We start from the raw sequence: 25,881 nt of genomic DNA, 5'->3' as shown, positions 1-25,881 counted from the left end.
TCATATGCACACTACTCCTTATAATAAAAGCGCCATCTGTCCTGCTCTCCCCAGCTCAGTGCTGTCAGCAGTTCAGCATGGTCACAACTGCTGACGGTCCCCTGTAATACACTAGTCTCCTCAGGACAAACCCTGCCATATCAGAGGATACGTACATCACACAGTCGGGGTCCCCCCTTTCAGGTCACCAGGCGGCTCTGTGCATCAGAACGAAGACTTGCTATAACCAGAGGTTCCTCCTTTGCACATTTCCGCAAGACAAAAAAAGTGTGGTCTCCCCACACTTGGGGGAGGGACGGGGGCGGCCGTCTGCAAAGCAACGAGCAATTTTGCGGAACGGGTGCGGACCCATTCATTTCAACAGGGCCGCAGAAGATGCGGGCAGCACACATGCACTCTCAGCTCGGCTGAGCATGCATGTGTTTTCAATGGGAAACATTGGCTGTCAGGGGAGGTAAGTTCCACCAGGTGCCACTTATCTCCTCGGAGAACCCCTTATCTCTTGTTGCACAACCATTTATGCCACCGGGTCCAAGGTGAGCGGAGATAAGCGGCGGCGAAGCCAGAAAACTCCACTTATGACAATTCACCATGGGACTACAACTGCCATCATCCCCAACACCTCATGGTAGGTTATGGTCTTTAACATGCCACTACAACCCCCAACATGTTCTGACAGCCAGCAGTGGACATTGGGAGTTGCCAAGGTAGAAGCTAAAAGACAAATTTACCACAGGATTTTGGATATGTTGGGAGTAATAGTCCCACAGTGTGCAGACTTGCTGGGAGTTGTAGTTAATGGTCTTCAAAAGTAAAAAAAAAAAGGATGAATGCTGAGAATTGTAGATCCACGCAGGTGTGCAGGATAAGTCCGTCAGCGCCTGCTGAGAGTTGTAGTGAAAAATACTAGGCATGCTGAGAACTGTAGTCCCACAAGTGTGCAGGGTGACAGGGAACGACCAAGGTCACCAGCTTCCCGATGAGGGTTGTAGTTACAGTGCAAAAATATGACAGAAACTGAAAGCAGCTACGTGGAAACTAGGAGTCGTAGTGGCGGGGGGGGGGGGGCCGCCCGTCTCCTCAGCTTCCCGGGGACCGGCTACTCCAGCCCGAGGCTCCGCGGCCTCCACACACCGCAAACCAGGCGGGAGAAAACACAGAGACTCACCGAATGTCGGCGGAGAAACCGGAGCAGTGACGGGAGAAGCGAAAGTAAAGAAGGAGGAAGGGCGGGGCAGCCGGAAGGGGAGGAGCCTAACCTGCAAATACAGAGATCTAGAACGGATCCCCACACAGAGATTTAGAACGGACCCCCACACAGAGATAGACCTAGAACGGACCCCCACACAGAGATAGACCTAGAACAGATCCCCACACAGAGATAGACCTAGAACAGATCCCCACACAGAGATAGACCTAGAACAGATCCCCACACAGAGATAGACCTAGATCAGATCCCCACACAGAGATAGACCTAGAACAGATCCCCACACAGAGATAGACCTAGAACAGATCCCCACACAGAGATAGACCTAGAACAGATCCCCACACAGAGATAGACCTAGAACAGATCCCCACACAGAGATAGACCTAGAACAGATCCCCACACAGAGATAGACCTAGAACAGATCCCCACACAGAGATAGACCTAGAACAGATCCCCACACAGAGATAGACCTAGAACAGATCCCCACACAGAGATAGACCTAGAACAGATCCCCACACAGAGATAGACCTAGAACAGATCCCCACACAGAGATAGACCTAGAACAGATCCCCCCCACAGAGATCTACAACGGACCCCACATACTCCGGAGGAGGGGTAACAGCAGCCTTCAACTGTCAGTTACACTAAGCCACACCCCTGACTCCGCCCAACGACTGTTCTTTTCAGCGATACCAATTTGAGGTGTGTGCGACTTTTTGATCACTTTTTATAAAAAAAAATTATTGGGTAGTTGAAGTGACCAAAAATGGCAAATTGGCTGTTTTTATTTTTTTCCCGTTACACCATTTGCCGTATGCCATTATTAATACTGTTATATTTTAATTGTGCAATGCCCATGATGTTTATTTTTTTATATTGGTTAAGTATTTTTATTTTAAGAAAAGGGGGGTGATTTGAAAAAAAAAATGTTTTATATTTGTAAAAACTTTTTTTAAAAAACATTTTTGAAGTCGCTTTGGGTGACACTAGCCATCACTGAACACTTCATTTGGAATATAGCAGTGCAATGCTGCCACCTAGTGGCCTGTATTGGTATATTCCTAATAGTCACAGAAGCCTCAAGCAGAGATGTAATTAGGCCCCTTTCACACTTGCGTTGTTGGATTCCGGCAAGCAGTTCCGTTGCCGGAAATCCGGACGCAAACGGATTGCATTTGTCTACAGATCCGGATTCGGATCTGTCGGACAAATGCATTGAAATACCGGATCCGTCTCCCCAGTGTCTTCCGGAAAAACGGATCCGGTATATTTTTTTTTTTCACATTTTAAAAGGTCTACGCATGCGCAGACCGGAAGACCGGATCCGTTAATGCAGTAATTTTAATGCACTAATACATTTCAATGGAAATCAATGCCGGCTCCGACATTCCGGCAAGTGTACCGGTATTTTGGCCGGAGAAAATACCGCAGCATGCTGCAGTATTTTCTCCGGCCAAATACCGTAAAAGGGACGGAACTGAAGACCTCCTGATGCATCCTGAACGGATCGCTCTCCATTCAGAATGCATTAGGGATTGCAGCTCTGACTTTATTGGCAAAAATGTGAATCACATACAGTGTACCCCTCTGCACAATGGCACCCCTTGAGTTTACGCGTTTTGACCACTACTTGGTCTGAATCATAACTGATTAAGACCAAGTATTGATCGAAACGCGTAAACCGTGGGGCAGCCGCAGCGGATCGCAGACCCATTCACTTGAATTTGCGGACCCATTGAAGTGAATGGGTCCGCATCCGTGATGCGGAATGCCCACGGAACGGCACCCGTGTATTGCGGATCCGCAAATGCGGTCCGCAATACGGCAACGGGCAGCACACGCCCGTGTGAAAGAAGCCTAAGATGTATGCGATCAGCAGTGGCGACTCTAGGAACAATATATAGGGGGGGGGCACATAAGATACCACAGTCAAAAATGGGGGGGGCGCTAATAATTTTCACCACTAAGGCCTCCTGCACAGTTTGCAGACCGCATTTGCGGATCCGCAATACACGGGCACCGCTCCGTTGTCATTCTGCATCACGGATGCGGACCTATTCATTTCAATGGGTCCGGAGATGCGGAACGGAACACTACGGAGTGCTTTCTGGGGTTTCGTTCCGTTCCGTGCCTCCGCACTGCAAAAAGATAGAACTCGCTCTATCTTTTTGTGGAACGGAGGGATCGCGGACCCCATTCCAAAGAATGGGTCTGCGATCACCATGCGCCTGCCCCACAGACGGTGCCCGTGCATTGCAGACCACAGCACGGGCGCGGGACACCAACGGTCGTGTGAATGAGCCCTTATTGACAGAATGGTGAAGAGTTTGGAGAAGGGAACAATCTAGGAGAACAGAACTGAATCGGAAGGTGAGATGAATTGGAGTTTCTTTCAAATCAGCCACGTTCTCCTATATTGTTCACTTCTCCAAACTCTTCACCCTTTTGTGAAATAACCCTGTGGGTGCTGTTCGTGTGTGCGGCTAATACTACTTACCATGCAGCAATCTTACACAGCCGCCCACTTCCTACCTACTTCCTGTAACTCAGGATGCGCTGGTCAGGGGTGCGTGTATGACAGGGTGCGGCGATCAGGGGTGCGTGTGAGACAGGGTGCGTGTGAGACAGGGTGCGTGTATGACAGGGTGCGTGTATGACAGGGTGCGTGTATGACAGGGTGCGTGTATGACAGGGTGCGGCGGTCAGGGGTGCGTGTGAGACAGGGTGCGTGTGAGACAGGGTGCGTGTGAGACAGGGTGCGTGTGAGACAGGGTGCGTGTGAGACAGGGTGCGTGTGAGACAGGGTGCGTGTATGACAGGGTGCGTGTATGACAGGGTGCGTGTATGACAGGGTGCGTGTATGACAGGGTGCGTGTATGACAGGGTGCGGCGATCAGGGGTGCGTGTATGACAGGGTGCGGCGATCAGGGGTGCGTGTGAGACAGGGTGCGTGTATGACAGGGTGCGGCGATCAGGGGTGCGTGTATGACAGGGTGCGGCGATCAGGGGTGCGTGTATGACAGGGTGCGGCGATCAGGGGTGCGTGTATGACAGGGTGCGGCGATCAGGGGTGCGTGTGAGACAGGGTGCGTGTATGACAGGGTGCGGCGATCAGGGGTGCGTGTATGACAGGGTGCGGCGATCAGGGGTGCGTGTATGACAGGGTGCGGCGATCAGGGGTGCGTGTATGACAGGGTGCGGCGATCAGGGGTGCGTGTGAGACAGGGTGCGTGTATGACAGGGTGCGGCGATCAGGGGTGCGTGTATGACAGGGTGCGGCGATCAGGGGTGCGTGTATGACAGGGTGCGGCGATCAGGGGTGCGTGTATGACAGGGTGCGGCGATCAGGGGTGCGTGTGAGACAGGGTGCGTGTATGACAGGGTGCGGCGATCAGGGGTGCGTGTATGACAGGGTGCGTGTGAGACAGGGTGCGTGTGAGACAGGGTGCGTGTGAGACAGGGTGCGTGTATGACAGGGTGCGTGTATGACAGGGTGCGTGTATGACAGGGTGCGGCGATCAGGGGTGCGTGTATGACAGGGTGCGGCGGTCAGGGGTGCGTGTGAGACAGGGTGCGTGTATGACAGGGTGCGGCGATCAGGGGTGCGTGTATGACAGGGTGCGGCGATCAGGGGTGCGTGTATGACAGGGTGCGCCGATCAGGGGTGCGTGTATGACAGTGTGCGGCGGTCAGGGGTGCGTGTGAGACAGTGTGCGGCGGTCAGGGGTGCGTGTATGACAGGGTGCGTGTGAGACAGGGTGCGGCAGTCAGGGGTGCGTGTATGACAGGGTGCGGCGGTCAGGGGTGCGTGTGAGACAGGGTGCAGCAGTCAGGGGTGCGTGTATGACAGGGTGCGGCGGTCAAGGGGTGCGTGTATGACAGGGTGCGGCGGTCAGGGGTGCGTGTATGACATGGTGCGGCGGTCAGGGATGCGTGTATGACAGGGTGCGGCGGTCAGGGGTGCGTGTATGACAGGGTGCGGCGGTCAGGGCTGCGTGTATGACAGGGTGCGGCGGTCAGGGGTGCGTGTATGACAGGTTGCGGCGGTCAAGGGGTGCGTGTATGACAGGGTGCATGTATGACAGGGTGCGGCGGTCAGGGGTGCGTGTATGACAGGGTGTGGCGGTCAGGGGTGCGTGTATGACAGGGTGCTTGTATGACAGGGTGCGGCGGTCAGGGGTGCATGTAACGCAGGGGGCGCTGGTCAGGGGTGTGTGTAACGCAGGGGGCGCTGGTCAGGGGTGCGCGTAACGCAGGGGGCACTGGTCAGGGGTGCGTGTAACGCAGGGGGCACTGGTCAGGGGTGCGTGTAACGCAGGGGGCGCTGGTCAGGGGTGCGTGTAACGCAGGGGGCGCTGGTCAGGGGTGCGTGTAACGCAGGGGGCGCTGGTCAGGGGTGCGTGTAACGCAGGGGGCGCTGGTCAGGGGTGCGTGTAACGCAGGGGGCGATGGTCAGGGGTGCGCGTAACGCAGGGGGCACTGGTCAGGGGTACATGTAACGCAGGGGGCACTGGTCAGGGGTGCGTGTAACGCAGGGGGCGCTGGTCAGGGGTGAGTGTAACGCAGGGGGCAGTGGTCAAGGGTGAGTGTAACGCAGGGGGCGCTGGTCAGGGGTGTGTGTATGACAGAGTGCGGTGGTCAGGGTTCAGGGGTGCGTGTATTTAAAATAGCAGAAACCCTGCGACAATGGCGCCCACTGCACGTGCGAGCGGGCGCCATGTTTGGGGATGTTTGTAGTTCTCTTCCATACCCTCTCCCAGTACAGCCCTGTGGTAATCAGTAATGACAGGCAGGAGCTGTGTGTGCAGGTACTAAATTAGGGCTCGTTCACAAGAACGTGTGCTGCCCGTTGCCGTATTGCAGACCGCATTTGCGGATCCGCAATACACAGGCACAGTTTCGTGTACAGTCTGCTTTACCGATGCGGACCCATTCACTTCAAAGGGTCCGCAAATACGGACATGTGGAACGGAACACTACGAAGTGCTTCCTGGGGTTCCGTTCTGTGCCTCTGCGCGGCAAAAAGATAGAACATGCTCTATCTTTTTGCGGAATGGAGGGATCGCAGACTCATTCAAGTGAATGGGTCCACGATCCCCAAGCGGCTGCCCCACGGACGGTGCCCGTGCCGTGGACCGCAAATTGTGGTCAACAGCACGGGCTTCACACGTTCGTGTGCAGGAGGCCTTACTCGGATTCTCCTCCACACTGCCCGTGCAAACCTGAGGCTGCTGCACTGCTGATCGCAGTAGGGCAGCAGCACAGTGCTATCAGCATCCATATCGGGGGCACAGGGGCGGGCAGCAGCACAGTGCTATCAGCATCCATATCGGGGGCACAGGGACGGGCAGCAGCACAGTGCTATCAGCATCCATATTGGGGGCACAGGGACGGGCAGCAGCACAGTGCTATCAGCATCCATATTGGGGGCACAGGGACGGGCAGCAGCACAGTGCTATCAGCATCCATATTGGGGGCACAGGGACGGGCAGCAGCACAGTGCTATCAGCATCCATATTGGGGGCACAGGGACGGGCAGCAGCACAGTGCTATCAGCATCCATATTAGGGGCACAGGGACGGGCAGCAGCACAGTGCTATCAGCATCCATATTGGGGGCACAGGGGCGGGCAGCAGCACAGTGCTATCAGCATCCATATTGGGGCACAGGGGCGGGCAGCAGCACAGTGCTATCAGCATCCATATTGGGGCACAGGGGCGGGCAGCAGCACAGTGCTATCAGCATCCATATTGGGGGCACAGGGGCGGGCAGCAGCACAGTGCTATCAGCATCCATATTGGGGGCACAGGGGCGGGCAGCAGCACAGTGCTATCAGCATCCATATTGGGGGCACAGGGGCGGGCAGCAGCACAGTGCTATCAGCATCCATATTGGGGGCACAGGGGCGGGCAGCAGCACAGTGCTATCAGCATCCATATTGGGGGCACAGGGGCGGGCAGCAGCACAGTGCTATCAGCATCCATATTGGGGGCACAGGGACGGGCAGCAGCACAGTGCTATCAGCATCCATATTGGGGGCACAGGGACGGGCAGCAGCACAGTGCTATCAGCATCCATATTGGGGGCACAGGGACGGGCAGCAGCACAGTGCTATCAGCATCCATATTGGGGCACAGGGGCGGGCAGCAGCACAGTGCTATCAGCATCCATATCGGGGGCACAGGGACGGGCAGCAGCACAGTGCTATCAGCATCCATATTGGGGCACAGGGACGGGCAGCAGCACAGTGCTATCAGCATCCATATTGAAATTTGTTTTCATATTCAACGTCTGTTTCTCTTTAGAGGGTTTACAATAAAGACGGATACTGAGTAGACCTGAGGGGCTAAAAAGTAGGGGCATAAGGATTGATTCACACATATCCGCTCTGCAGCGGGTTCTGTCTATTGTATTTGGTACCATCTATAACACATGGAGCTTCATTGCCAGATGTGTTCTGCAAAATGCCAAAAGGGGGCCCACGTGAACCTGGAGCCGGCCTGTATCTAATCCTATCCTGTGTGATACTGTCTGCTGAGCCGTGTATCTAATCCTGTCCTGTGTGATACTGTCTGCTGAGCTGTGTATCTAATCCTATCCTGTGTGATACTGTCTGCTGAGCTGTGTATCTCATCCTATTCTGTGTGATACTGTCTGCTGAGCTGTGTATCTAATCCTATTCTGTGTGATACTGTCTGCTGAGCTGTGTATCTAATCCTCTCCTGTGTGATACTGTCTGCTGAGCTGTGTATCCAATCCTATCCTGTGTGATACTGTCTGCTGAGCTGTGTATCTAATCCTATCCTGTGTGATACTGTCTGCTGAGCTGTGTATCTAATCCTATCCTGTGTGATACTGTCTGCTGAGCTGTGTATCTAATCCTCTCCTGTGTGATACTGTCTGCTGAGCTGTGTATCTAATCCTATCCTGTGTGATACTGTCTTCTGAGCTGTGTATCTAATCCTCTCCTGTGTGATACTGTCTGCTGAGCTGTGTATCTAATCCTATCCTGTGTGATACTGTCTGCTGAGCTGTGTATCTAATCCTATCCTGTGTGATACTGTCTGCTGAGCCCTGTATCTAATCCTATCCTGTGTGATACTGTCTGCTGAGCTGTGTATCTAATCCTCTCCTGTGTGATACTGTCTGCTGAGCTGCTGTATCTAATCCTATCCTGTGTGATAATGTCTGCTGAGCTGTGTATCTAATCCTATCCTGTGTGATACTGTCTGCTGAGCTGTGTATCTAATCCTCTCCTGTGTGATACTGTCTGCTGAGCTGCTGTATCTAATCCTATCCTGTGTGATACTGTCTGCTGAGCTGTGTATCTAATCCTCTCCTGTGTGATACTGTCTGCTGAGCTGTGTATCTAATCCTGTCCTGTGTGATACTGTCTGCTGAGCTGTGTATCTAATCCTATCCTGTGTGATACTGTCTGCTGAGCTACTGTATCTAATCCTCTCCTGTGTGATACTCTCTGCTGAGCTGTGTATCTAATCCTATCCTGTGTGATACTGTCTGCTGAGCTGTGTATCTAATCCTCTCCTGTGTGATACTGTCTGCTGAGCTGTGTATCTAATCCTATCCTGTGTGATACTGTCTGCTGAGCTGCTGTATCTAATCCTATCCTGTGTGATACTGACTGCTGAGCTGTGTATCTAATCCTATCCTGTGTGATACAGTCTGCTGAGCTGTGTATCTAATCCTATCCTGTGTGATACTGTCTGCTGAGCTGTGTATCTAATCCTCTCCTGTGTGATACTTTCTGCTGAGCTGTGTATCTAATCCTATCCTGTGTGATACTGTCTGCTGAGCTGTGTATCTAATCCTACCCCGTGTGATACTGTCTGCTGAGCTGTGTATCTAATCCTACCCCGTGTGATACTGTCTGCTGAGCCCTGTATCTAATCCTCTCCTGTGTGATACTGTCTGCTGAGCTGTGTATCTAATCCTATCCTGTGTGATACTGTCTGCTGAGCTGTGTATCTAATCCTACCCCATGTGATACTGTCTGCTGAGCCCTGTATCTAATCCTATCCTGTGTGATACTGTCTGCTGAGCGGTGTATCTAATCCTATCATGTGTGATACAGTCTGCTGAGCTGTGTATCTAATCCTACCCTGTGTGATACTGACTGCTGAGCTGTGTATCTAATCCTATCCTGTGTGATACTGCCTGCTGAGCTGTGTATCTAATCCTTTCCTGTGTGATACTGACTGCTGAGCTGTGTATCTAATCCTCTCCTGTGTGATACTGTCTGCTGAGCTGTGTATCTAATCCTATCCTGTGTGATACTGTCTTCTGAGCTGTGTATCTAATCCTCTCCTGTGTGATACTGTCTGCTGAGCTGTGTATCTAATCCTATCCTGTGTGATACTGTCTGCTGAGCTGTGTATCTAATCCTATCCTGTGTGATACGGTCTGCTGAGCTGTGTATCTAATCCTCTCCTGTGTGATACTGTCTGCTGAGCTGCTGTATCTAATCCTATCCTGTGTGATACTGTCTGCTGAGCTGTGTATCTAATCCTATCCTGTGTGATACTGTCTGCTGAGCTGTGTATCTAATCCTATCCTGTGTGATACTGTCTGCTGAGCTGTGTATCTAATCCTCTCCTGTGTGATACTGACTGCTGAGCTGTGTATCTAATCCTATCCTGTGTGATACTGTCTGCTGAGCTGTGTATCTAATCCTATTCTGTGTGATACTGACTGCTGAGCTGTGTATCTAATCCTATCCTGTGTGATACAGTCTGCTGAGCTGTGTATCTAATACTATCCTGTGTGATACTGTCTGCTGAGATGTGTATCTAATCCTATCCTGTGTGATACTGTCTGCTGAGCTGTGTATCTAATCCTATCCTGTCTGATACTGTCTGCTGAGCTGTGTATCTAATCCTATCCTGTGTGATACTGCCTGCTGAGCTGTGTATCTAATCCTATCCTGTGTGATACTGTCTGCTGAGCTGTGTATCTAATCCTCTCCTGTGTGATACTGTCTGCTGAGCTGCTGTATCTAATCCTATCCTGTGTGATACTGTCTGCTGAGCTGTGTATCTAATCCTATCCTGTGTGATACTGTCTGCTGAGCTGTGTATCTAATCCTATCCTGTGTGATACTGTCTGCTGAGCTGTGTATCTAATCCTATCCTGTGTGATACTGCCTGCTGAGCTGTGTATCTAATCCTATCCTGTGTGATACTGTCTGCTGAGCTGTGTATCTAATCCTATCCTGTGTGATACTGTCTGCTGAGCTGTGTATCTAATCCTATCCTGTGTGATACTGTCTGCTGAGCCCTGTATCTAATCCTATCCTGTGTGATACTGTCTGCTGAGCTGTGTATCTAATCCTATCCTGTGTGATACTGTCTGCTGAGCTGTGTATCTAATCCTATCCTGTGTGATACTGTCTGCTGAGCCCTGTATCTAATCCTATCCTGTGTGATACTGTCTGCTGAGCTGTGTATCTAATCCTATCCTGTGTGATACAGTCTGCTGAGCTGTGTATCTAATCCTGTCCTGTGTGATACTGTCTGCTGAGCTGTGTATCTGATCCTATCCTGTGTGATACTGTCTGCTGAGCTGTGTATCTAATCCTATCCTGTGTGATACTGTCTGCTGAGCTGTGTATCTAATCCTATCCTGTGTGATACTGTCTGCTGAGCTGTGTATCTAATCCTATCCTGTGTGATACTGCCTGCTGAGCAGGTATCTAAGTCTATCTTATCCATTCCTGTCGGCTGTATCTAAGCCTGCCGTGTGATACTGTGCTGAGCCCCCGGGGGAGACTTATTACGAGGGGATTAGCAGGCGCCCGCTGTGCATCGTCAGGTCTGTCGTAAGATTGCAAACATATTTTGCGACTTTTTAAAACCAGACCCCCCCCTTCCCCCCCCAAACCTAACGCAGACCCTCCCGGACTGGGTGAGCTATGTGCCGGTCCCACTGTGTGGGGGTTGGGAACTGACAACCGCTTTGTAGACACCTCATAGCGGCCATGCTGTCATCCAGGTGACTCCTCTTCCCTCGCCTACACCTCCCCCCCCCCCCCCGCCATTCTGTGCTATAAAATGCGTCACCTCCACAGACCCCAGCCCAAGGCTCGCGCCTCACTTCGTGGAAGATGGTCCTGGGGGAACTTACCTCCCCCGAGAGCTGCGGCAGAGCGCACGCGCAGGGACGTCCGCTAACACCATACTTTCCAGAACGTACAAGAAATTCCAACGATTTGACGAGCCGTCGGTGACAAACACTTCTTAACAGATGCAGCAGAGCTGAGCTGCAGCGCGCCCGCTCCGTACCAGATAACGCCGTGTTTCCATCACACCTTAGTAATAACCGCGTACGATGAGCAGAGCACGCCATTGCCGGCCGCGTATAAGCAGCAAAATCTATGACTATTCCCGTCGCAAGGGAAGTGACGCAAAACGCGTGACACATACGGAAAACACGCAGCCGCCGGTGCTGAAAGCGCTGCGAGGGAGGATTGCACAACCTGCCTCCAGATCCTCCATGGAAGACACTTCACTGGAACCCGATTACCTTATACGATGGGTGTCAAACTCACGGCCCTCCAGCTGTTGCAAAACTACAACTCCCAGTATCCTCCTTTTACTTTTATGGGAGTTACAGGAACAGGCAAGTAAGTGTGCATGCTGGGAGTTGTAGTTTCACAGCAGCTGGAGCGCCTAAGGTTTCTGATCCCTGCTGTAGGATGTCCAGGCATGATGGGAGTTATAGTTTTGCAACAGCTGGCGGCCACGGGTTTGACATCCTTGCTTTGTACAGTTTTGCTATATACTTTCTACATTCAAGATCACTGCTTGCTGTCATTCAGTAGGACCCTGTCCCAAAATATTATGGAGTGAGAACGTGACTTCTTTTGCCCCTCAGTCACACAAGGCGTTTTGTTCTCTGTTCACATCTAAAGCGAAATCCGGAATCCTGCTGGTTACCGGGGAGCAGTGCATTGTGGGAGCCCAGGTGACAGCCCGGCACTAACTCTGCATCTGTCACCTGAGCTCCCACAATGCACTGCTTTAGATGCGAACAGAGAACGAAACATCTTATAACTCAGAAAAGGGGCAAAAGAAGTCATTTTCAAGGTAGATTCTCGCCGTATAAAATTCTGCAACAAAATGACAGCAAGCAGAGATCTTGAGTACAGAAAGTATATTGCAAAATTGTATAAAGGAACAGCTTGAAGGGGTCTTCCAGTTTCAGTGAAGAATGCCCACCCAGCACTATGAAGGGTAGAGGGCACCCTACTGACCCTGTGTAGTATTGTGTCCGTTCCTCCATTCACATCCAGAGCTGCTTTCAAAATTCTGCTGATTGCCCTTGGAAACAGACAGCAGTTTAGCTCCCGCCCTACAGCCCATCTATGCGTTCCAGGGGCAATTAGCAGAATTTTGAAGGCAGCTCTGGATGTGAATGGAGGAAGAGATACAATACTTCACAGTGGGGGCCCTTTACAAAGAGCGTTTTACGGTCAGTTTTTAACAGATCCGTTTTTTGTTTCCGGTTCCGTTTTTCCGTATGGCGTATACAGTAATTACATAGAAAAAATTGGGCTGGGCATAAAATTTTCAATAGATGGGTCCGCAAAAACGGAACGGATACGGAAGACATACGGATGCATTTCCGTATGTGTTCAGTTTTTTTTTTTAGCGGACCCATTGACTTGAATGGAGCCACGGAACGTGATTTGCGGGGCAATAATAGGACATGTTCTATCTTTCAACGGAACGGAAATACGGAAACGGAATGCATACGGAGTACATTCCGTTTATTTTTGCGGAACCATTGAAATAAATTGTTCCGTATACGGAACGCAAAAAACGGCCCGTAAATGGAAAAAAAAAAGAGGCCTAAGTTCCGTTTACGTTCCTTTTTTTGCATTCTGTATACGGAACCATTCATTTCAATGGTTCTGCAAAAAAACGGAAGGTACTCCGTATGACTTCTGTTTCCGTATTTCCGTTCAAAGATACAACATGTCCTATTATTGTCCGCATAACGGACAAGGATAGGACTGTTCTATCGGGGGCCAGCTGTTCCGTTCCGCAAAAAACAGAATGCGCACGGACGTCATCCGTATTTTTTGTGGATCCGTTTTTTGCGTACAGTAAAATACTAAAAAAAGCCACACGGTCACGTGTAAGAGGCCTGAGGGCTCGTTCACACGACCGTGTGAAGCCCGTGCTGTGGACCGCAAATTGCGGTCCGCAATTCACGGGCACCGACCGCAGCCCAGCCGCATGGGTCCGCGATCCTTCCGTTCCGCAAAAAAGATAGAGCATGTTCTATCTTTTTGCGGTGCGGAGGCAGGGAACGGAACCCCAGGAAGCACTACGTGGTGCTTCCGTTCCGCATCTCCCCGGATTTGCGGACCCGTTGAAGTGAAAGGGTCCGCATCCGTGATGCGGAATGCACACGGAACGGGTTTCGCAATACGGCAACGGGCAGCGCGCGTTCGTGTGAACGAGCCCTAACGCAGGTGCATCACCACCGGCGGCGGTCCGTATCCTGTCCTGTTTCCAGGCGTAAATGCTGATAAATTTGGAAGTCGGCCGCCTCTACACTCAAAAAATTTAAAAAAGGCAACTTTTTTTTATGCCAAAAACAGGCGTTGCGCCGTTGTAAATGACCCCCAGTGTAAATGACCCCCAGTGTTAATGACCCCCAGTGTCAATGACCCCCAGTGCAAATGACCCCCAGTGTAAATGACCCCCAGTGTTAGTGACCCCCAGTGTGAATGACCCCCAGTGTTAATGACCCCCAGTGTCAATGACCCCCAGTGCAAATGACCCCCAGTGCAAATGACCCCCAGTGTAAATGACCCCCAGTGTTAATGACCCCCAGTGTTAATGACCCCCAGTGTTAATGACCCCCAGTGTAAATGACCCCCAGTGTTAATGACCCCCAGTGTGAATGACCCCCAGTGACAATGACCCCCAGTGACAATAAGCTGCCCTCTAAGACAATGTTGGCTGCCTCTGTCCTCCTCGCCACCAGGTGTCGCTGCTGAGACCGCCTGTGCCCGGAAGTACTGACGCTGGAGGGAGCGCGATGGTGAACCTCGGACTCTCCAGAGTGGACGACCAGCTGGCTGCAAAGCACCCAGTGAGTCCTGAGCTAGCATTTACCTTCTCACAGCTGAGGCTTTGTTACAATTGTATCCAGTCTAGACAATCCCCTGTGACTCCACTCTGATACAAGGAGACTGTATCAATCAGCAGAAAGGTTCCTGCTGCTGATGGGACTGACCAGTCGGGCATGCAGGCTCCTATTCACTGACAGCAAGCAGAGGAGACTTGTTGCACAGCTTTTCATCAGACAATGATTCGGCTTGGAAGTCCCTTGTGTGACTCGGCTTTAAGTCACCGTTCAGACACGCGGAATGGCTGACTCACCGGGAGCGGCAGCGCGACTCGCTGGGGAGGAATTTTCCGGATGGGGGTCAATAATACCTGTCTTTTTTTTTTTTTAGGGCTTACAAGGGTACGCAGCGTGCCAGTCGCAGGCGTTCATGAAGGGGGTGGTCACCTTCATCACAGGTAACTCCTAACACGGACGCAGGAGCCACGGTTCACGCCTGTTAACCCCACGTGGGGCGATTCTTTGGCGCATGTCAGGATTTTGGAATGGTTCAGAGGGGAAAATGCAGTTCTGTTGTAAAGCAGGAAAGACATTTAGGCAATCGCACAACCGGCAATTCCCTAAACCACACACAGACAACCATTTCCGGATTTCCCAATGACTTCGGGTATCCGCACACGGGTTATTACAGATCAACGGGAATGGGGGCTAGCAGAGGGGGCCCCTGGGCCACCGCCATCATCGTCTTGTTTTAACCTCTTCCTGTCTGTGTTCCCAGGGACAGGTGCCGCACTGGTGCTCCAGAGTGTGTTCAAAAAACGCCTTCCGTATCCCCTGCAGTGGAATATACTCCTGTCCGTGGGTAAGCCAGAACAGAGCTGAAACTATAGACGTCCGCAGCGCGACGCCACCTAGAGGCGCACAGAGGGGGAAGCGAAAAGTGCAAAACTGTGGGTACTGCCCCTAGCGGCCAAGTCATTGTGAGCAATGACCGCGATCGGGTGAACCGTAATCACAGCAGGGTACAAAGAGCGGTGAGGACCCCCATCATAGGCGCCCCCTACTGGCGAACCAACAGCTAGCATCTCATGCTGCCCCCTCATACAGACGAAAAGGCGCCGTAAGGGCTCATTCACATTGCTGGGTTTTTATAATGGCTGTTTTTAGAACCAATTAAAGTCTATGAAGCTGTTCACATCGGACCAGGCCAGGCGGACCCTGCGCTTTTTAACGGCCGATTAGACGGGGGGGGGGGGGGGATACTTCAGCCACTTGAACACGAGGGGACACTCGCTCCCCATTGGAGGCAGCAGGACCTGCATTACCAGCGCGATGACATCACATGATGACACTGGGAGTGGCAGGTCCTGCTGCCTCCAGAACCCAGTGCTCCTGCGCACGCAGGTGGATGATACAAGTATTTTAGTTTTTTATCGGGACCAGCAGAATGGGGGGGCACTAGGGGGGTCATTACTTATACTGGGAGGCACTAAGGGGGGGGTCATTACTTATACTGGGAGGCACTAAGGGGGGGGTCATTACTTATACTGGGAGGCACTAAGGGGGGGTCATTACTTATACTGGGAGGCACTAAGGGGGGGGTCATTACTTATACTGGGAGGCACTAAGGGGGGGTCATTACTTATACTGGGAGGCACTAAGGGGGGGTCATTACTTATACTGGGAGGCACTAGGGGGGTCATTACTTATACTGGGAGGCACTAGGGGGGTCATTACTTATACTGGGAGGCACTAAGGGGGTCATTACTTATACTGGGAGGCACTAAGGGGGGTCATTACCTATACTGGGAGGCACTAAGGGGGGTCATTACCTATACTGGGAGGCACTAAGGGGGGTCATTACCTATACTGGGAGGCACTAAGGGGGGTCATTACCTATACTGGGAGGCACTAAGGGGGGTCATTACCTATACTGGGAGGCACTAAGGGGGGTCATTACCTATACTGGGAGGCACTAAGGGGGGTCATTACCTATACTGGGAGGCACTAAGGGGGGTCATTACCTATACTGGGAGGCACTAAGGGGGGTCATTACCTATACTGGGAGGCACTAAGGGGGTCATTACCTATACTGGGAGGCACTAAGGGGGGTCATTACCTATACTGGGAGGCACTAAGGGGGGTCATTACCTATACTGGGAGGCACTAAGGGGGGTCATTACCTATACTGGGAGGCACTAAGGGGGGTCATTACCTATACTGGGAGGCACTAAGGGGGGTCATTACTTATACTGGGAGGCACTAAGGGGGGTCATTACCTATACTGGGAGGCACTAAGGGGGGTCATTACCTATACTGGGAGGCACTAAGGGGGGTCATTACCTATACTGGGAGGCACTAAGGGGGGTCATTACCTATACTGGGAGGCACTAAGGGGGGTCATTACCTATACTGGGAGGCACTAAGGGGGGCACTTTACATTTTGGAGAGAACTACAGGGGGGTGGCATTTTAGATAATGGGAGGCACCAAGACAAGGGAGTATTACTTATACTGACAGGCTCTAACGGGGCATTTACTGGGGGGCACTATGGGAGCCATTGGGTGTCCAGGAGATGCTATGGGGGGGCATGTATACTAGGGTTTAAAAAAATAATAATATATATATAAATATTAAATTCATCCATTTTTAATGGCAATTAAAAAAAAAACTGCTGCAACCTGGATGCAAAACAGCCATGAATAACAGTCATGTGAATCCAGCCGAACAGGAAGCTCCAGCCTACGGCCCGCGGTGGTGGTGGTGTTGCTGCTCGCCTCCATGATGGCGTCCTTTCCTAAATCTGAACCCGATTTCAGTTGCAGGGTCGGTGGCCAGCTACGTAGTGACCAAGAGAGAAACGGAGAAGTGCACTGACCTGTGGATCTACCTGGAGAAGGGGCAGATATCTCAGCTACATCAAGCAGGTAGCTGTATAGATATAGGCGCCCCTATGCGCCTTGCTGGAGGAGCACATGCCCTGACGTAGCTCACTGACCTGGAGCACAGGGGTATAAATCTGTCATATGTGCATCACACAGCCCTATTGGTTTCAGTAGGAGGGTCCCTGGGTCTAAACCTGCCATTCATTTCAGTGCACTACAACCAGACACAACACCCCTTGTTCTTGGCGCTGATCACTGATGGGACCTTGCCCTTTAAATGCACTCTAATTTAAAGGAACAGTACAAGGAAAATGTATACACTGTACTGTGCAAAGGGCAGGACCTTAGGGGGTGAAGCATGACAGCAGTTCTTTCATTGCTTGTATCTGAACCCCTGGATCCGGCTCCATCCCCCTAAGACCCTGCGCTAGGGACAGATTTACAACCAAAATGCCCCGGAATTCTGGTGTATTGGCCTCGCTCCACAGTCAGTAAGTGCTTTACACCCCGGGACAGCATTGATTTTCACTCTATTTTTTCTTTTAGGACAACAGCAGATATCAGATACCACAAAGCAGAACAAATATGGCGACACAATCGAATAAATCCCCCCCAAAAAATCTAGGGACTTTTCATACTGCAGAAATAAACACGGGGAACAAATCAAAGAGCGATTTACATCCTGATCACAGATGGGAAATCTGCAAACGGTCCTCATTGTTAATTCTGCACAAACAGCGAGGAAATCCCAAAATAATCCTCTCACCTACAGGACTTCCTCCAAGAGGACAAGTGATAAGGAAGTTCAAAAGAAGGAATATAATTACTGCTGTAAAAGTCCCTATACAGTAGGGAGTGATGAATACATAGCTATACCTGTCATATATGTGTGTGTGTGAATACCGTAACTCTATATTTATATAAATCTGTTTCCCAGTATGTGTCATATGTGTATTATTAGAAAGAAGAGGGGGTTCTTCAATATGTGACAAGAAAAAGTCCCATAATAATAGTACTCCTTATATCCAACAATATAACTACTATAATACTGCTCTTATGTACAGGAATATAACTATTATAATACTGCTCCTATGTACAAGAATATAACGACTATAATACTGCCTCCTATGTACAAGAATATAACTACTATAATACTGCCCCTATGTACAAGAATATAACTACTATAATACTGCTCCTATGTACAAGAATATAACTACTATAATACTGCTCCTATGTACAAGAATATAACTACTATAATACTGCTCCTATGTACAAGAATATAACTACTATAATACTGCTCCTATGTACAAGAATATAACTACTATAATACTGCCTCCTATGTACAAGAATATAACTACTATAATACTGCCTCCTATGTACAAGAATATAACTACTATAATACTGCTCCTATGTACAAGAATATAACTACTATAATACTGCTCCTATGTACAAGAATATAACTACTATAATACTGCTCCTATGTACAAGAATATAACTACTATAATACTGCTCCTATGTACAAGAATATAACTACTATAATACTGCTCCTATGTACAAGAATATAACTACTATAATACTGCCTCCTATGTACAAGAATATAACTACTATAATACTGCTCCTATGTACAAGAATATAACTACTATAATACTGCCTCCTATGTACAAGAATATAACTACTATAATACTGCTCCTATGTACAAGAATATAACTACTATAATACTGCTCCTATGTACAAGAATATAACTACTATAATACTGCTCCTATGTACAAGAATATAACTACTATAATACTGCTCCTATGTACAAGAATATAACTACTATAATACTGCTCCTATGTACAAGAATATAACTACTATAATACTGCCTCCTATGTACAAGAATATAACTACTATAATACTGCTCCTATGTACAAGAATATAACTACTATAATACTGCTCCTATGTACAGGAATATAACTACTATAATACTGCTCCTATGTACAAGAATATAACTACTATAATACTGCTCCTATGTACAAGAATATAACTACTATAATACTGCTCCTATGTACAAGAATATAACTACTATAATACTGCTCCTATGTACAAGAATATAACTACTATAATACTGCCTCCTATGTACAAGAATATAACTACTATAATACTGCTCCTATGTACAAGAATATAACTACTATAATACTGCTCCTATGTACAGGAATATAACTACTATAATACTGCTCCTATGTACAAGAATATAACTACTATAATACTGCCTCCTATGTACAAGAATATAACTACTATAATACTGCTCCTATGTACAAGAATATAACTACTATAATACTGCCTCCTATGTACAAGAATATAACTACTATAATACTGCCTCCTATGTACAAGAATATAACTACTATAATACTGCTCCTATGTACAAGAATATAACTACTATAATACTGCTCCTATGTACAAGAATATAACTACTATAATACTGCTCCTATGTACAAGAATATAACTACTATAATACTGCTCCTATGTACAAGAATATAACTACTATAATACTGCTCCTATGTACAAGAATATAACTACTATAATACTGCTCCTATGTACAGGAATATAACTACTATAATACTGCTCCTATGTACAGGAATATAACTACTATAATACTGCTCCTATGTACAAGAATATAACTACTATAATACTGCTCCTATGTACAAGAATATAACTACTATAATACTGCTCCTATGTACAAGAATATAACTACTATAATACTGCTCCTATGTACAAGAATATAACTACTATAATACTGCCTCCTATGTACAAGAATATAACTACTATAATACTGCTCCTATGTACAAGAATATAACTACTATAATACTGCCTCCTATGTACAAGAATATAACTACTATAATACTGCTCCTATGTACAAGAATATAACTACTATAATGCTGCTCCTATGTACAAGAATATAACTACTATAATACTGCCTCCTATGTACAAGAATATAACTACTATAATACTGCTCCTATGTACAAGAATATAACTACTATAATACTGCTCCTATGTACAAGAATATAACTACTATAATACTGCTCCTATGTACAAGAATATAACTACTATAATACTGCTCCTGTGTACAAGAATATAACTACTATAATACTGCTCCTATGTACAAGAATATTACTACTATAATACTGCCTCCTATGTACAAGAATATAACTACTATAATACTGCTCCTATGTACAGGAATATAACTGCTATAATACTGCTACTATGTACAAGAGTATAACTACTATAATACTGCTCCTATGTACAAGAATATAACTACTATAATACTGCTCCGATGTACAAGAATATAACTACTATAATACTGCTCCTATGTACAAGAATATAACTACTATAATACTACCTCCTATGTACAAGAATATAACTACTATAATACTGCTCCTATGTACAAGAATATAACTACTATAATACTGCTTCCTATGTACAGGAATATAACTACTATAATACTGCTCCTATGTACAAGAATATAACTACTATAATACTCCTATGTACAAGAATATAACTGCTATAATACAAACCATGGCGCTCCCTCCACCAGCCACAAACAGTAGAATGTTTTCCCCAGAAGTCCTGTGGGTCATCCGTAAAATTCGTGAGAAGGCCACAGTGCAATTTCTTTTTTTTATATATTTTATTGAAGCAAAGGTTCAAAGTTTCCTTTAAGCAGAATTATAAATTGCATCCTCCTCAGGATGGCGGTTAGGCCCCTGCTATTCAGTGATTTCCAGTGTGAGGGGTCGGGGCAGGTACCGCTGCTCCCCTGAGAATGCAAAAACAAACAGTGCACACCACGATAACGTTCTGCCAGCAGCCACCACTAGAGGGCGATCACTGCACATGAAGGTATAATGCTCCAATCCTTCTCAATGGTAACTCGTGCGCTCACACGCTCCCCCTAGTGGCAGGAGGAACTTAGAGGGGGAATAAATTAAGATTTTGCTGTGGCCTATTTTTTTTTATTTAGGGGGGGGGGGGGGAGATATTATTTTTCTATTTTGAATATTCCAACAATATACATTTTAGCACCAGATATAACGGCTCTGAGATGTTGAAGGGATCTTGGTGGTTATACCTTAAACCTGAATGGATAGAATTTTCTAGGTGAACCATCAGGAGGTGGACATGGGCTCGAGTCCAGGGAAGAGACGAAGATGAATATTAACAACAGCAACCAGTAGGACCCTCCATTACTTTAAAGGGTCTTTCTAGGATTCTTATATTGATGGCGTATGCTCAGGATAGGTCATCCATATCAGACCAACGGGGGTCCGACCCCCGCACCCCCAGTGATCCTCTACCAAGCACAGCGCCATACATGGTATAGTGGTTGTGCCTGGTATTGCAGCTGAGTCCCATTCATATGAATGGCTCTGAGCCGCACTTAGGCCACGTGACCGACTTATGTCAGAAATTTACTCAACAGGATTTTATTTTATTTTACATTTGCCACAGTTGTAAAATTACAAATATAAGTAAAAAAAAAAAATGTCTCCTAAATCAGAGGAAAACGTCTTCGTATGTACAACATATAATAGAATTCTACTGCCACCTAATGGCCACAAGTGATACTGCAACAAAGTATTTTATCAAATCTCAGGGATTGTCATCTCGACCCCCTTGTTTCTGTTCCCACTGAAAACAATTAATCAATAAAATATAATCTAATATTTAATTACTCCCTTAAAGGGATTTTGTGGGAATGAAATATTGATGACCTATCTTCAGAACAGTGGGGGTCAGACACCAGGGACCCCCGCTGATCAGCTGTTGTCAGGGTCCGCAGTGCTCAGACGTGTGCTGTCCATTGTATTGCAGCTCAATCCCATCACCTGAATGGGACTGAGTAGCACTAAGGCCATGTGACCGACAGCCATGACATCACAGGCCGAGGAAGACCTCGCATCGCTTGCACTAGTGTCGCAGCCCCTACGACCACCTGGGAGTCGGACCCCCACCGATCAGATATCTTGAACACAGATCATCGATCTTTTTGGACGTCAGTTTGGAAAAGGCTGCATGTGACAGGGACAGTGTCACCAAAGGTATGGATTGGAAATAGGACCCCAGCAGCACAGAGTATTTCAGGAGGAAATAACAAATATTTAGAAAAGGCTCCACCAGCAACCTACTGGAGCACAGCCTTTCAGTTTACCAGCTGAAAAAGAGGAATAAATCAATATAAATATAGGCTGGCTCACAGTATTTTTGCTTTAAAATTTATTAATACATTAAATCACAACAGGCTAACTGTGTCAGTATCAGCGTACATATATAGACAAAAATGTGTAAATAGGTATATAAGTGCGGAGCTCACGCACAAAACCTAAATAGACGGAGTAGTCCTAGGAATAAGACCTAATGGCTAAAGTTGGGCTGCAAGGGGTATTCTGTTGGACCAATCATATGTTCATGCTTTCAAATATCAATTTGCCGTGTAGTTGGAACTGGAGATTTTGCTTTGTCCCGATTATATTTTTCTCACAGAAGGACTCTGTGTTGAGATGTTGTCTGACAAAATAGAAACCGCACTTGTTCCACTTAATAGGGCTCCACTTACTTATTGTTAGCGGAGCAAACCATCAGAGCCGCTCTCTCAGCGTCCCACGTGTCCAGCCAGGTAGTCGATCGCTGGTTTGTGACGCAGGAGTCTGAACCGTCAGACCAGCGGAAGCTGGTACAGCTGAGTTGAACCGGTATTGTCTGAACTCGTCAGGTCAGAAAAAGTGAACAGGATTTACCTTGTATTTGCGGCAATGCCAGATATAGCAACACAATGTCAGTCCACTTGGTGAGTCCTTAGTAGATAAGATCTTTTGCAGCGGTGTGGGAAAAAATAATTGAAGAAAGTCCTCTTGCGTTTTTTTAAAAAACCGCACTAATAGCCAGGTCTTAATACACACTAGACGCGTTTCGGAACCAAGTTCCTTCCTCAGTAGATAAGTTGTGTCTGTCATTGAAGGTGAAGATTACGGCTGTGCTGTTCAGCCCAGTCCGCCATCCGACCCACATTTTTTAACAAACCCAAACAGGGTATATAAAGTAACAACCTGTGTCTGTATTCAGCATTATACACTTATCTACTGAGGAAGGAACTTGGTTCCGAAACGCGTCTAGTGTGTATTAAGACCTGGCTATTAGTGCGGTTTTTTAAAAAAACGCAAGAGGACTTTCTTCAATTATTTTTTCCCACACCGCTGCAAAAGATCTTATCTACTAAGGACTCACCAAGTGGACTGACATTGTGTTGCTATATCTGGCATTGCCGCAAATACAAGGTAAATCCTGTTCACTTTTTCTGACCTGACGAGTTCAGACAATACCGGTTCAACTCAGCTGTACCAGCTTCCGCTGGTCTGACGGTTCAGACTCCTGCGTCACAAACCAGCGATCGACTACCTGGCTGGACACGTGGGACGCTGAGAGAGCGGCTCTGATGGTTTGCTCCGCTAACAATAAGTAAGTGGAGCCCTACTAAGTGGAACAAGTGCGGTTTCTATTTTGTCAGACAACATCTCAACACAGAGTCCTTCTGTGAGAAAAATATAATCGGGACAAAGCAAAATCTCCAGTTCCAACTACACGGCAAATTGATATTTGAAAGCATGAACATATGATTGGTCCAACAGAATACCCCTTGCAGCCCAACTTTAGCCATTAGGTCTTATTCCTAGGACTACTCCGTCTATTTAGGTTTTGTGCGTGAGCTCCGCACTTATATACCTATTTACACATTTTTGTCTATATATGTACGCTGATACTGACACAGTTAGCCTGTTGTGATTTAATGTATTAATAAATTTTAAAGCAAAAATACTGTGAGCCAGCCTATATTTATATTGATTTATTTCAGGAGGAGCATGCTGATGTCAGTGCGGATGGAGCCGCATGTAAACGGGGTCGTGGAGACAAAGGGGTGGCCACAGACTAAATGATGGAAGAAGCAGGGCTCCCCAGCAACACAGATTATTTCAGGAGGCAGTGACCCTCAGGTATTTAGAGCTGTTTTCCGAGACTTTACTACCACGGGGGTTACTACCTGGGACCCCCGCTGATCAGGGGGACTTCTGTGAGTGCCGTGGCCTTCTCTCAGCTTTTCCTTGGCCGGTGACGACACATTCATCAGTCGTGTGGCCTCGGAGCAGCTGAGCCCCATAGAAGTGAATGGGGGCTGAGCGCGATACCAAGCACGGCCACTATACAATGTACGGCGCTGTGCTTGGTATCGGGCTCAGCCCCATTCACTTCTATGGGGCTGAGCTGCTCCGAGACCACACGACTGATGAGCGGTCATAGTGGTCCTGGGTGTCAGACCCCCACCGGTCCGATACTGATGACCTATCCAGAGCAATCTTGGAAAACCCTTTTAAGTTATAGAAAGACACTTACCTGTTGATGTCGGCGTAAAGAAAACCACTTACCTGTTGCTGTCGGCGTAAAGAAAACCACTTACCTGTTGATGTCGGCGTAAAGAAAACCACTTACCTGTTGATGTCGGCGTAAAGAAAACCACTTACCTGTTGATGTCGGCGTAAAGAAAACCACTTACCTGTTGATGTCGGCGTAAAGAAAAACACTTACCTGTTGATGTCGGCGTAAAGAAAAACACTTACCTGTTGATGTCGGCGTAAAGAAAAACACTTACCTGTTGATGTCGGCGTAAAGAAAAACACTTACCTGTTGATGTCGGCGTATGCTCATTCCCCAGAAGAAATTCTTGACAGTTTTCTAATTCTTCTTGCAAAGTTTCCAGTTGTGGCTTGAAATCTACAGCTTCTTCTGTAAAACACCTGCAGGGAAGAGAGGTTCATGGGTAAATGCACATTTTATTAGGTATTTTGTAGCGGAGGGGGGTGCACCTCGCAGATCTTCCCTCCTGCGTTGGGTGCAAATTTCACTCCCCTCCAAATCCCCAACAATAGAAGCATTTTATACCTGGAGCAATGAAAGGATGAAGACTGGCGCCACCTTGTGGCTGTTCTTCAGAATGCAGTAAAATGGATTATTGTAGATTATTGCTTAAAGAGCAATCCCTCAGTACGTTATCATCAGTGACCTAACAACATCCGATTTTAATTCGGCACAGAAAATTTTGTGGCGCTTCAAATCTCAAAGCAGAGGCAGGAAAAGCATCGGCCCCCAAGTGCACGACCAGCGATTATAGTGATAGGTTCAGCTCTGCTACATCTGCAGGATTCCTATCGCCCAGTCAGGGGTGAATCTGCTAACAGTTAGGGGGCGACTATAATGTCGTGTGATAATAGACATGTCCCAGGTGGATCTGGGGCCCTCAGCATTTAGGGGCCCTGTCCACACCACAAGATACCTATGATCTTACTGGTACTTACTGGGCCCTGCGGCTGTCCGTACATGCTGGGAGTTGTACTGTTACTACAGCGGGAGGGCCACACTGGTCTAATACTCTAGTAGTATTCCTTCTGACAGGTATATATGGGCTCCAATGCCGGGCGACCAGATATTCTGGATTAGAGGAATGTGTACTTTTTTTCCTACACGCTAATATCTGGCACCAAATCTGTGATTTGTGGTTGTGTACAGGGATGGGGCGCCCTCTGGTGGTCGTAGGAGGTATGGACACGAATACGCCAATCAGGAGTAATAAGCCCTGGTAAAATCATAACCACACCGGTAATCATCCAG

At 48.0% G+C, this 25,881-nt stretch overlaps 2 protein-coding genes across 5 annotated transcripts in view; one reads left to right on the top strand and one right to left on the bottom strand.

Moving 5' to 3' along the window:
• The window catches only part of TRAF2 (TNF receptor associated factor 2), a 49,132-nt gene extending 37,618 nt beyond the window's left edge, over positions 1–11,514 (bottom strand). Inside the window, exon 1 of one of the 3 annotated variants that reach the window (XM_040405206.1) lies at positions 11,348–11,514. In XM_040405206.1, the coding sequence (XP_040261140.1) occupies positions 11,348–11,400 (53 nt within the window). In that variant the 5' untranslated portion in view covers positions 11,401–11,514. Of the gene's footprint in view, positions 1–1,168; positions 1,268–11,347 lie in introns of those variants that run through there. The other 2 variants (XM_040405207.1, XM_040405208.1) reach the window with 2 other exon arrangements.
• A 2,702-nt stretch (positions 11,515–14,216) lies between these two features.
• TMEM141 (transmembrane protein 141) lies at positions 14,217–17,802 on the top strand. Of its 2 annotated transcripts, XM_040405216.1 has the most exons (5): positions 14,217–14,329; positions 14,697–14,763; positions 15,084–15,167; positions 17,125–17,232; positions 17,737–17,802. In XM_040405216.1, exons 1-5 carry the CDS (start codon positions 14,276–14,278, stop codon positions 17,793–17,795), a joined length of 372 nt encoding a protein of 123 aa, XP_040261150.1. In that variant the 5' UTR covers positions 14,217–14,275; the 3' UTR covers positions 17,796–17,802. The 2 variants fall into 2 exon arrangements, with proteins under 2 accessions (XP_040261150.1, XP_040261151.1); XM_040405217.1 differs by lacking the exon at positions 15,084–15,167 and having other exon boundaries at positions 14,222–14,329.
• The last annotated feature ends 8,079 nt before the right edge of the window (positions 17,803–25,881 follow it).

This window comes from Bufo bufo, chromosome 8 (assembly GCF_905171765.1).
Source record: "Bufo bufo chromosome 8, aBufBuf1.1, whole genome shotgun sequence".
Classification (NCBI taxonomy): domain Eukaryota; kingdom Metazoa; phylum Chordata; class Amphibia; order Anura; family Bufonidae; genus Bufo; species Bufo bufo.
This window is presented reverse-complemented; position numbering and strand designations above follow the sequence as displayed.